The 13,092-nt window shown below is 36.7% G+C and overlaps 1 protein-coding gene across 2 annotated transcripts; it reads left to right on the top strand.

Moving 5' to 3' along the window:
- Nucleotides 1-74: 74 nt before the first annotated feature.
- Nucleotides 75-12,053, top strand: LOC107594171 (vacuolar fusion protein CCZ1 homolog). Of its 2 annotated transcripts, none has more exons than XM_016284134.1 (17): nucleotides 75-226; nucleotides 810-885; nucleotides 1,000-1,096; nucleotides 1,396-1,493; nucleotides 1,587-1,680; nucleotides 1,822-1,902; nucleotides 4,351-4,398; nucleotides 4,523-4,606; nucleotides 5,732-5,907; nucleotides 6,761-6,842; nucleotides 9,188-9,249; nucleotides 9,906-10,017; nucleotides 10,179-10,212; nucleotides 10,353-10,467; nucleotides 10,652-10,810; nucleotides 11,404-11,531; nucleotides 11,701-12,053. In XM_016284134.1, exons 2-17 carry the CDS (start codon nucleotides 872-874, stop codon nucleotides 11,754-11,756), a joined length of 1,440 nt encoding a protein of 479 aa, XP_016139620.1. In that variant the 5' UTR covers nucleotides 75-226; nucleotides 810-871; the 3' UTR covers nucleotides 11,757-12,053. The 2 variants fall into 2 exon arrangements, with proteins under 2 accessions (XP_016139620.1, XP_016139619.1); XM_016284133.1 differs by having other exon boundaries at nucleotides 10,350-10,467; nucleotides 11,701-12,051.
- Nucleotides 12,054-13,092: the final 1,039 nt, after the last annotated feature.

The raw sequence follows: 13,092 nt of genomic DNA, 5'->3' as shown, positions 1-13,092 counted from the left end.
CTATTCATTTCTTTATACTTAAAACGTTTTGATGGGGGAAGTACTGAGTTACAGGACTAATAGTGAAACGGAACTGTGGATGAAATCTACCCGATCGGATTCGATTGTAACACACACAAGCGACTGTCAAGAGCAGGAAGTGCATCTTTTTCATTGATCTCAGCTCTGTTTCCCCCCCATGAGATAACAAATCAAGCACTTTGTTTCCGTTGTCATGCTGTAACAGGTAAGCACCAATTTGTTGAACACCTTTATGATAGTAGTTGCTTTTGAAACGCGACATGAAACAGTCGGATTAATGGTGTAGCTAACCAGCTAGCTTTTAAGTAATGGTCTAATTTGTCTGATCACCGTCTGTCTTCATGGAAAGTGAAATGCTTTTGGTTCCTTTTTTGTTTATTTCCCTCAGTATCTGTTTGTCTTGTTCACTAGACTAAGAAGCAACTAACTACTTTTCATCAGCAGTTTTTCTCAAAAGTAGAAAAGAAGGCATTTTAGCCACTGTTTATTCGCTTTTCTCATAATCTTAAACTAAGCAACTCAATTACATAATTTTAACAATTATATTACATTTAACTATAGTCCATAAGCTCAAATGGGCAGGTAATGAATATCTAACATGTGCATGTCTACAAATATTACATAAAGGAATGCCGTGAACATACTTTACATTGTAGCTTGTGCATATAATCTATAAATAGTTAAGTGATTATCTTCATTATCTAAAGTTGTCTATTCATGTTTATTCTTGAAAATGTCTTCACTGTGTCCTTTGACTTCAGTCCCAATAAAGTTGATTCTGTTTACAGATCAAAGGCATGCACGTCAAACTCAATGAAAAAAGAGGGAACAGTAGAGACAGACCACACTAATGCTGATGATCAGGTATTTTCATCAATGACGCCGTCTTTGAGGTCTAAATATGAATTATTTTTTAAATCAGACGTGATGTGTTCATTATCTGCTTTCTATTCCCACCTTATATCATTTTCTCATAAGCCCAAGAATGGCTTCTGGAATGCAAGAGAAACAGTACACACCATCTTTGCTAAGTTTTTTCATCTATAACCCTAAGTTTGGACCACGTGAGGGGGAGGTAAATCCTGTTTATTTAGACATTTTAAAAAACTAGTCTAATTGTTTTGCATATTGTGAGGCCACAGAAAGTGTAAAAAGGTAGTGCTCTCAGCTGCATCTAATGCATTTTTCCATGTATAAAGCCACTACACACACAAAAAAAAAATCATCAAAATCTCCACAGCAAATGTACAAAATGTCTGCAGAATCTTTCTGGGCATGGTAATGATCTGAAAGGGGAACAAATGCTGGTAGAAGTCACGTTTTGATTATTATATGTTAATCGTATGTTTATAGGGCTGTTATTGTACTTTGTAGGAGGAAAAGAAAATCTTGTTTTACCACCCTATTGAAATAGAGAAGAACGAAAAGATTCGCAATGTTGGACTCTGTGAGGCCATCGTTCAGTTCACCAGGTTAGCACTGTACTAATGATGGGATCAAAGGTGAGATTAAAAAAAACAAACATAGAGACACAGGCATAAATGAGAGATTTTCTTTTTTTACAGAACCTTCTGTCCAACAAAACCAGCCAAATCTCTCCACACTCAGAAGAACCGACAGTTTTTCCATGAGCCGGAGGAGAACTACTGGATGGTCATGGTACGTCTATGCATCAGTGATGTTTTGTAGAGATTTAGTTTCAATCCAAATGTTAAACAAAAGAAGACAGAATAAAATCAAACTTGCCTGACACAGTGCTGCTAAAGTATGTATTAAGCACCTTTGACTTCCTCTCTCAAGGTTGTACGGAATCCAATGGTTGAAAAACCCAACAAAGACGGTAAACCACCCACTGTAGAATACCAAGAGGAAGAGATTATTGTAAGTAATGCATGGAGTGCTAGTTGAACATTTTTAAATTAGGCATTTTCAATTTTTATTTTACACAACCTTGATACAGAACAAAAAATTAATGTTCAGGCTGATGTGCACTACTGTTCAAACGTTTAGGCTCAGTAAGATACTTTTATTCAGCAAGAATCCATAAAACAGTAAAGACAGACTTTCTAACAGTTTTTTTTTTTACTTTTAACAGTTGTTTCGTCTTATGATGTGTGGTTTGAAGGGATGTTTGCCTTAATGAATAAGAGATAAGAGGGAATGTTTATGGAAATTAAAGTTTTTTTTAAAAAGGTAAATAAAATTGATTGCTATTGCTTGTGGTAAAATAACAATTGTTGGATTTTTGATGGTTAGACGAAGTGTGAGCATTGAAACATACAGTGGATATAAAAAGTCTACACACCAATGTTAAATTGCCAGATTTCTGTGATGTAAAAAAAAAATTAGACCAAGATAAATAATTTCAGAACTTGTAATGTAAACTATAACCTGTACAACTCAATTAAATAATAAACTGAAATCTTTTAAAGGAGGAGTAAAAATAAAAAAAACTTAAATAATGTGGTTGCATAAGTGTGCACACCCTTAAACTAATACTTTGTAGAAGTTGCCAGATTTCTGTGATGTAAAAAAAAAATTAGACCAAGATAAACAATTTCAGAACTTGTAATGTAAACTATAACCTGTACAACTCAATTAAATAATAAACTGAAATCTTTTAAAGGAGGAGTAAAAATAAAAAAACTTAAATAATGTGGTTGCATAAGTGTGCACACCCTTAAACTAATACTTTGTAGAAGCACCTTTTGATTTGATTACACCACTCGGTCATTTTGGGTATGAGTCTATCAGCATGGCACTTCTTGATTTAGCCATATTTGCCCACTCTTCTTTGCAAAAATGCTCCTAATCTGTCAGATTGCGAGGGCATCTCCTGTGCACAGCCCTCTTCAGATCACCCCACAGATTTTCAATCGGATTCAGGTCTGGGCTCATTGCACAGGTGCTGGGCCATTCCAAAACTTCAATCTTCTTCTGGTGAAGCCATTCTTTTGTTGATTTGGATGTATGCTTTGGGTTGTTGTTGTGCTGAAAGATGAAGTTCCTCTTCCTCTGCAGCTTTCTAGCAGAAGCCTGAAGGTTTTGTGCCAATATTGACTGGTATTTGGAACTGTTCATAATTCCCTCCACCTTGACTAAGGCCCCAGTTCCAGCTGAAGAAAAACAGCCCCAAAGCATGATGCTGCCACCACCATGCTTCACTGTGGGTATGGTGTTCCTTTGGTGATGTGCAGTGTTGTTTTTTCGCCAAACATACTTTTTAGGTTTATGACCAAAAAGTTCAACCTTGGATTTATCAGACCATAACACATTTTCCCACATGATTTTTCGGAAACTTAAAATGTGTTTCTGCTAAATTTAAGTTTTTCTTGCCACCCTACCCCATAGCCCAGACATATGAAGAATATGGGAGATTGTTGTCACATGTACTACACAGCCAGTGCTTGCCAGAAATACCTGCAGCTCCTTTAATGTTGCTGTAGGCCTCTTGGCAGCCTCACTGACCAGTTTTCTTCTCATCTTTTCATCAATTTTGCAGGGACATCCAGTGCTTGGTAATATCACTGTTGAGCCATATTTTCTCTACTTGATGATGACTGTCTTAACTGTGTTCCATGGTATATCTAATGCCTTGGAAATTCTTTTGTACCCTTCTCCTGACTGATACCTTTTAACAATGAGATCCCTCTGATGCTTTGGAAGCTCTCTGCGGACCATGGCTTTTGCTGTAAGATGCGATTAAGAAAATGTCAGGAAAAGCTTACTAGAACAGCTCAACTTTATTTGGGTTTAATCAGAGGCTCTTTAAATGATGGCAGGTGTGTACTGACTCCTATTTAACATGAGTTTGAATGTGATTGCTTAATTCTGAACACAGCCACATCCTTGGTTCTAAGAGGGCGTGCACACTTATGCAACCACATTATTTTAGTTTTTTATTTTTACTCCTCCTTTCCTAAAAGATTTCAGTTTGTTTTTTAATTGAGTTGTACAGGTTATAGTTTACATTAAAGGTGGAAAAAGTTCTGAAATTATTTATCTTGGTCTAATTTTTTTTACATCACAGAAACCTGGCAATTTAACAGGGGTGTGTAGACTTTTTATATCCACTGATTATTGAATAAACTAGGCTCCTTTGTTATAATGCTGTTAAAAATAAAAATGACTGGAGTAATGGCTGAAATAGTATCACAGAAATATAAATTAATTTTTTTCAAATATTTTAAAAGGAAAACTCTTAACATTTTGAGTATATGCAGAGTGTAACAGACTTCTTTCAAATTCTTCTTTAATTTAAAAAACCTTACCAACCCCAAACTTTTGATTGGTAGTGTAGACTGAGTTGCTCCCCTCTTTGTGTTCTAGGATTCAGTTTATGGGTCTGTATTACAACAGTGCTACAGCATGTATAAGGTAAACACTTTATATTTATCTATTCTCTCATTTCAAATTTTCCATTTTTTTAATAATCTATTATTTACATTATTTTTTACAAACATCTGATGTTTCTAACAGTTTTGTTGTTGATGAATTTTAGCTCTTCAACGGCACATTCAGCAGGACATTTGAGGCCGGTGGAATGGAACTGCTTATTCAAAAGCTTGAAAAGTTCTTTTACAGGGTAAATAAAGTATTAATTAAGAGAACTCAATCCTTCAATCAGATAAAAGGTAGACAGTGCATACCTTTGGTCTGTTTGGTACATGCATGTCTTAAAAGGGATAACCATTAATTTTAGACTTTGAATTTTGCTTTTCTTTATAGTCATACTTAGGGCTGCACGATAAATCGCATGCGATATTTAATGCGCATCTTGTCAGAAAGCCGGTTCTGTAATCAGCGGTAAATCTCCATCACGTGCGTGCTTTCACATTGAGCAGCATTAACTACACAGAGCCGTTGTTCACTGACGAGCTGCGCAAAAAATCGCGTGAATATGAACGTGCTGGAGATTTACAGCTGATTACAGAACGGCTTTACTGACAAGATGCGCATTAAATATCGCATGCGATTTATCGTGCAGCCCTAGTCATACCGTTGTCCTGCCATGAGAACTTTTGGGATGTCGCTGACAATCTGACCACTTGTAATTAAAGTCCCACGTTTAAGGAAAGAGATCAATTGCAAAGATATTTAGTAGTTCAAAATTGTAGAGATATGTGAGGTTCTTCTTTATTTCTGTTATCATATTCAACACATATGTACAAATTGTCAGGGTGAGACACGTATATGAAATGGAGGCCAACAATCTTACTTGTCCGTGTTTGTCTTATTGGTTCTTCGGTTCAGATTTCCTTGCTGAGGGCATCATGCTTACTCACCTGTCTGAATAATTCAGCTTAGGTTAAGGGAAACCCTTCGCGTTACCCCCTCCCTAACCTGAGCTGAGCCCTGAAGCTCTCAGTGAAAGTGCAATTTGTGCCTCAGGTTAAATGTGACTGACTGCTGAGCAAAGTCACACCAGGGCTGCATTTCCGGACGTCAAGTGGTCAAATTACATTACGTCAGCCTTATCAGGGATGCTTTGGTAATTTCATCCATGTTTGAGGCCATAGCGTTGTTGTACAGTTTCTTCTGGATCTTTCTTGAGAGGCAAAATGTCATTCCTGATATTATTCTGTACTTATTAATACTGTATTATTTAAATTTTATCTGATCATTGTGGAATTGTAAAAGTAACTGTAGTCTGGAGAAGATTTAAAAAAAAAAATACATTAAGTTGTTGTTGTTGTATGCTTTGCCTTAGTACCTGCAGACACTTCATCTCCAGTCATGTGACTTGCTGGATGTGTTCGGGGGAATCAGCTTTTTCCCTCTTGACAAGATGACCTACCTGAAGATCCAGTCTTTTGTCAATAGAGTAGAAGAGAGCCTGAGTCTTGTCAAATACACGGCCTTTCTCTACAACGACCAGCTGATCTGGTGAATGTCAATCAATACACATCTCACAATTGTTTTAAAGGATATTTCACCCAAAAAAAGACAATTCTGTCATCTTCAACTCACTCTCACGCCATTCCAAACCTGTATGACTTTATTTCTTTAGTGAACCACAAAAGAAACTGTTTAGCAGAATGTTCACACTGCTCTTTTCCACACAATAAAAAGTGAATTGTGAAGAAGGGCTGTCTAGTTCAAAAAAGGATGAAAAGAGCTATGGTTAATAATAATTTATGTTAATAATAATTAATGAATGTTTATTCCGATCACATTTTAGATTTCTTGTAAGTTGACTTTAGCATTAAATTGTTGTATTTTTTTTTAAACATTTTAATTACAGCTTGAAAGTATTAGCTGTTGAATTATAATTTTGAACCCTTCTGCAACCTTTAGAAACATCATTCCTACTGCAAATGCTTGATATGAATGAGGGTTTAACTTAAATAACTGAGTGCCGTAGAGGACATGAAGTCTGAGAGATGAGACTGCAGGGACTCAATAAAGCGGCACAGCCAAAGCTTCTTAATCTCAAACTGTCTGGCACAGGGATCCAGATAGACTTAAAATATGACTTTTCATTTTCTGTTGAATTCACAACATGACTTTCATATCTTGTTTACAAAAATTGCTTTCACAGAAGTGCCTGTGTTTATGCCTTTTGAATGTTGTTTGTCTTATTACTTGTTTAAATTAAAGTGTCTCATGATAACATATTACCAGTTCTGTAAGGCACAAGAAATTTAAACAATTAACATTAATATTGAAACACTTTCTTGTGTTTGAATGTGCAAGTTTGTCTGAGCTTTAGTCTTAAGTTCTGTGCTGTATTTTGTAGGAGTGGTCTAGAGCAGGATGACATGCAAATTCTGTACAAATACCTGACGACCTCGCTGTTCCCACGGCACACTGAACCCGAGGTGAGACCACATTGGTACATTGTACTGTTATATTGTAAATGTGTAAGCCCTAGACACAAAGGCACTGATAGAAAAGCCGTTTTACTAATTTCCCCTTTTTACCTTAGTCTAACACTGTTTATACAGTAGACACTAGGGGTGCATTTCAATATATCAAAACTAAATTGCCCCCATTAAAATCCTAATATACATTTTTTTTTATTTTTGTTTAGATATTCTAATACCCTATCTGTCTTTTATTACATTATTTTTATTCTCAAATATGCTGTGTGGGAATTGAGCATACAGTAAAACAGTTATGTTGTGAAATATTGAAATTTAAATGTTATTTTATTTATAAAGTTTTCTATTTAAACATTTTTAAATATATTTTATTTCTGTGATCACATGATCCCTTCAGAAACAATTCTAATATGCTGATTTGTGCTTTGTATATAAGAATTGTGCAGACTTATTCTTATAAATGTTGAAAATAGTTGTGCTGCTCAATATTTTTGTGCAAACCGTGATACTTCTTTATCAGGATTCCTTGATGAATAGAAAATTCAAAACATTTATCAGCATTAGACACTTAAAAGTACAGTGAATAATTATTTATTACAAATTAAGATTTTTTTTGAATGCATTTTAAGATTACTTTTTTCATCAACTGGTTAAAAACACTGCTGTATGCTGTGTCAAAGATGTATTGTTCGGTCAAAATTTACATTAAAGGCATAGTTCACCCAAAAATGATTTACTCACCCTCAAGCCATCCTAGGTGTATATGACTTTCTTCTTTTAGACGAATGCAATTGGAGTTATTTAAAAAAAATTCCTGGCTCTTCCGAGCTTTATAATGGCAGTAGTCGAGATTTTGAAGCCCAAAAAAGTGCATCCATCCATCCATAAAAAGTGCTCCAGGGTTAATAAAAAGGCTACAGGGGGTTCATTCATTTTCCTTTACAAATCTTATTTTTATACTTATTCATGACCAGTGTTTTGTTTCGCCTACGTCCTGAGACATACGCTGGAATGCCACTCTGTCGTGAACGCGCGTACAACAGTTAGCGGATTCTAGTGATTATGGTTTATATTTACGGTTTAATATTTTTCTTACACAAATTCTTTTCTTAAGCTTCAAAAGGCCTTTATTAACCCCCCATAGCTGTGTGGAGCACTTTTTATGATGGATGGACACACTTTTATGGGCTTCAAAATCTCGACCACCATTCACTGCCATTTTAAAGCTTGGAAGAGCCAGGACATTTTTTAAAGGGGTCATATGATGCAATTTCAATTTTTCCTTTCTCTTTGAAGTGTTACAAGCTCTTGGTGCATAACGAAGATCTGTAAAGTTGCAAAGACTAAAGTCTCAAATCCAAAGAGATATTCTTTATAAAAGTTAAGAGTCAGCCACGCCTACCTAAAACGGCTCGTTCTAACACGCCCCCACATGTCTACGTCACGATGTGGGAACATTTGCATAACGCCGCCCAAATGTTCACGCAAAGAAAGGTGTAACTTTTATTCTCGCTGTAGTATTGTTGCTGCCGCCATGGCGTGAAGACGCTGTGTGTTTCGTTGTGAAAGCGAAACTACTTTGTTTGGCCTTCCAAAAGAGGACGATATCCGCTTTGTCATGCCTAGAGCTGATCCGTGCTGGTCGCTGAGGAAATACATCAACTTCGCGCTGTGGATCGCCGGATCAGCTTTCACCGTGGACGAAGTGGAGTCCAGCCCGGGGTCGTCACATGTGGTTGCCGCAAGCCTGCCGGCCGCGCCTTTCTCAAGCCCGCCGGCCTCCGCTCACTCTAGCCCGCTGTGTGTTTCTGCACTGGATAGCTGGCCAATCAGAGCACACCTCGCTTTTCAGACCGATGAGCTTTTAAAAAATCCATGTGTTTCAGAAAGGCGGAGCATTTGTTAACCTTAGTTAATTTCAGCATTTAATAACGCATTGTTAAAATCAAAAGTTGTAACTGTATTATTTAATGGATTTGAGCTAACATGAACCAAGTTTTATTTTTTAACAAATAATAATAACTTTTGTAACAAATGTAGCTATTGCTCATTGTTAATGTTCATGTTAATTGTTTCTAACAGTATGCTTGACATGATTTTGCTATTTTAAAATAGTGTGTGAATTTTGTGCAAATTAGATTTTTATACCATTGAATTTCAGTTGAATATATAGTGGGATACAATCACTTTGAATGTAGACACCGTGTAACTGATGTCATGCCATAATAATTCAGTGTGTGTTTTTGGAATGTGCTCCAAAGTCATGTGCCGTCTACAGCTGTGTTAATGAATGATCTGTGTGTGTGTGTGTGTGTGTGTGTGTGTGTGCAAACATTCGGCAGCTTGCAGGAAGAGACTCTCCACTCAGGCCAGAGGTGGCTGGGAATCTGTTGCACTACGGGAGGCAAGTATCCAAATATTTCCTGCTTTGAATTCAGGGCTGGAACAGTGCGCTCTTGGCCTTCTGCCTGTCTGCTTGGGCTCCATGCTTCAGGAGCACAAGCAGCAAAGTGCAGCGCTAAGACAACACAGATCAACCAACACTGCCAAATATCAGATTGCACAAGGGTAATTTAATTGCTTTAGTGGCAAAGAGAAAACAATAAGCCCAACAGACTTCACAGTAGCCTGTCTGATTGTTCAGCGAGTGGATGATGGCACAAAGGGGTCACGTTCGATTGATTGCAATAAGATTTATAGATTATTGAGATCAATCAAGGAGAGACTGATGAATAATTGGCAGAGCTTCTTTGTTTGTATGTGTTCGGTGTGTAATGTGGGTAATGGGAGCGTAACCTTCAGAGGGTCGGCTGTGACTCATGAGGCCCGGGCCGCCCCCTGGAGTTTAGCAGGACAGAGTAGCTGGTAGCAAACTGTAAGCACTGAGAACTGTGACTTGGCACTTATTCAGAGGCCTGGGAGATAATCAAAGATTATTCATCATCTCAAAGAGATGTTTATGGATTGTGGATTTTGGTGCCGCTTTAAGAGGTCATGTGAATATTTGTATTATGCATGAATTGTCCACAGTTGTACTGATATGTTATGTTATGGAAACAGATTTTTAACAGGACCAGCAAATCTTAAAGATCCAGATGCAAAATTCAGATTTCCCAAGATATTTGTGAACACAGAGGACAGTTACGAGGAGCTACATTTGATCGTTTACAAGGTGAGAGAAAACGTCAAACTCTTGTGTTATTCTTTATGCATTTTAATCTATGAGCTTAACAGAACTGATTGACTTTGATTACCTAACATTCATGTTTTTAAGCAAGTAAATTGTTGTTATTAATAATAATAATAATTACGTAAATTGTATTCCTTATCCAGGCAATGAGTGCAGCTGTATGCTTCATGGTAAATGGTAAGTGTCTGCTCTTAAGTAATTGTAACAAATGTTTTGTTCTGGTTTTGTTAACAGTTCACTTAGTAATCATATTATCAGGAAATCAGTCAAATGTTAACTGTTCTTTTAAACCCTGCTTCCCTTTGTGCTTGTAGCGGCAGTGGATTTGAGTCGTGAGTTGTGTGAACAACTAGACAGCCTGGTTGGTCCCCAACTCACCCTGCTGGCCTCTGACATATGTGAGCAGTACAACATCAACCGAAGGATATCAGGGTCAGTATTACTCCAGAGCTTCACTTCAACTGCTAAATGATACCATAAAGGCATTGTAAATAGGTTTTTTTGCCACTTATCACACTTTAAAGACACACAACAGCTTTTATTCTTCCATGCATGTTACACTGGGAGGGAATACTGCACCTCGGCTTCACTAATTCTCTCAAAACTGTTGTTGTAGGCCAGAGAAGGAGCCTCAATTTAAGTTCATTTACTTCAACCATATGAACTTGGCTGAGAAAAGCACCATCCACATGCGCAAGACGGCCAGCGTTTCCCTCACCTCTGTCCATCCGGACCTCATGAAAATCCTTGGAGACATTAACTGCGATTTTGCACGGTAAGCAGTGCCGCTGATCAATTGAAGAGGTGTATTCAAGTCATTGTATGTTTGAATTACATTTTGTAAATGTATTTGGAATAAATTAATATATAGGACAAAAAATGTGCACCATTTCATTGACCCAAATAATATTTATTTTCTGGTGAAATATTAGTACGTATTGAGACAGCAGGTTTCATTCACTAATAATTGTGTGGATTATCCGTCACTGTATGCACATGAGAATTTCTCACAATAGATTTCAGCTTAATGCAAAACAGTTTTTTTTTCTTAAACTCGCAATGTTAATGAATTTAGGGTATTCTAAATGAGTGACCACATGCCCGAGGTTACTAATTTGCATAAAGCATGCCTAAACCATTTCCTTATAAGGGGTTTCTGTACAACAATCTCTAAAGGCATGCAGCAATAGCAGTAAAAAAAAAGCAGGTTGAACTATACCGCTCTTTTCCGCTTCTTTCTCTCTCTCTCTCTGTATGTGTTTGTGTGTATGATTTTAAGATTAAATATCTATGTATAAAGTTTAATTTTAACATGTTTATAAGGCCACACGGTTAGTGAATGAGACAGTGTCTGTGCGTGTTTTGTAGGGTTGATGAGGACGAGGAAATCATTGTTAAAGCGATGACCGATTACTGGGTTGTTGGAAAGAAGTCTGATCAGAGGGAGCTGTACGTCATTTTGAACCAGAAGAATGCCAACCTCATTGAAGTGAATGGTATGTACAGATTAACTAATTATATCACATTGAGGTGATATAATGGTATGAAGTTATTAAAATCTACTAGTTAACTTTTAATCTCAATTGTTTAGTTAATTTAAAAGTTAGCGTATTAAAAACATTTCTGTTGACGTAAACTCTCACCAAGATTCTATTTGTGTTACAGAGGAAGTGAAAAGGCTGTGTGCAACACAATTCAATAATATTTTTTTCTTGGACTGAAGAGATATGATGGGCATGGACTACTTCACTACACTAAAACTGTCAACTGTTCAGGTTTTACTGATAGCATCAGTGTAATGCAATAATTGCATTGTAAAAAAAAAAAAAAGATTTTTCACATCATGCAATTTTTTAGATTTTTATTTAATCTATACAGAAATGTGGTTGCTTCCTTGTAATTATAAAATCTGGATTTTACTGTAATGACCTATTTTCAGTTTTTTGTATGTACATATTGTCATGTTTAAGTATCCATCAGCTACCATCTCTTTTGTGTTTCATACCCGTTGTCCAGATTTGTTTTATCACTTACATATACAATTAAGTTGACATTTAGGATATGAATCTGTCAAGCTATATTTTTTTCTCTTATTTTAAATGCCATGTCATCAGTATCATGGTTTAACATACATTATTTCAAAATAAATTTCAGTTTTCATTAAATGAAGGTTGCTATTCTTGTTCAACTACACTCTTAAAATGTATATGATCGTGAATAACCTTGCTATCATGCTCCAGTTTTAATATGGATTTCAAGCCTCTGATTGCCTCACGCTGATCAAATTAAGACACGAGCCTTGTGAAATATATCTAATGCAGATTTTCCTTGCATATTGAAAGTCATATATTCCAGCAATTATGTAGCCTTTAAGGGGTAAAAATACTTGATTCTTGTTTATATTCATTTTCATACTTATAATTTAGTGTTAAAACCATGAATGTGAAGGTTCTAGAATGAAAATGATTAACCTTACATGACGTGGGGAGAATAATATGTTAATTGCATCATACCAACAGTTTAAAAGCCAGAAAGTATGATTATATCCGCTGGACATCTGGTCAGGGTGATCTACCTTGACTTTTATCCTTAGCAAGAGGCTTCTGAACACAATCATTCAAAATATTGACGAACAGAGCAGCATGTAGCATATGTGATTTATTTAATTTTGGAATGTAAGGGATTCGTTGTTTGTAGTTTTGCCAAAAATAGAAATATCATAATTTGAAATGCCTGGTGGATCATGTAATAACATCTATAGGTGGCCGCTGCGCAGACCGATCGGTGTTTGACATTAAAGTACCGCGAGAGCGATTCGAGAGTGTATGCGCTTGAATATGCTGTGGAATCGCTCTCGCGGTACTTTAATGTCATACACCGATCGGTCTGCGCAGCGGCGCTTCGAGTCGCACACACCCATATACAGTATGCAGTAACGTCACGTGACCATCAGTGCTAGGGATTTGAAAGTGGGCGATGTATAACGCGTCATCTGAATTTAACTAATCAACGGAGGTTTCTGGGTAGCAGAGCGGCCAATCAGAAGAGATGTATTCA

The sequence above is a fragment of the Sinocyclocheilus grahami genome, unplaced genomic scaffold, assembly GCF_001515645.1.
Source record: "Sinocyclocheilus grahami isolate Dianchi unplaced genomic scaffold, SAMN03320097.WGS_v1.1 scaffold180.1, whole genome shotgun sequence".
In the NCBI taxonomy this organism is placed as follows: domain Eukaryota; kingdom Metazoa; phylum Chordata; class Actinopteri; order Cypriniformes; family Cyprinidae; genus Sinocyclocheilus; species Sinocyclocheilus grahami.
The sequence above is the reverse complement of the archived record's forward strand: the minus strand, read 5'-3'. Positions and strand labels throughout refer to the sequence as shown.

Excerpts from the sequence above, each read along its gene's own strand:
- LOC107594171 (XM_016284133.1), top strand. Across the intron at positions 4,607-5,731 it reads TTGAAAAGTTCTTTTACAGG|TACCTGCAGACACTTCATCT; the intron begins GTAAATAAAGTA and ends GCTTTGCCTTAG. Across the intron at positions 10,213-10,349 it reads TGTATGCTTCATGGTAAATG|CGGCAGTGGATTTGAGTCGT; the intron begins GTAAGTGTCTGC and ends TTGTGCTTGTAG.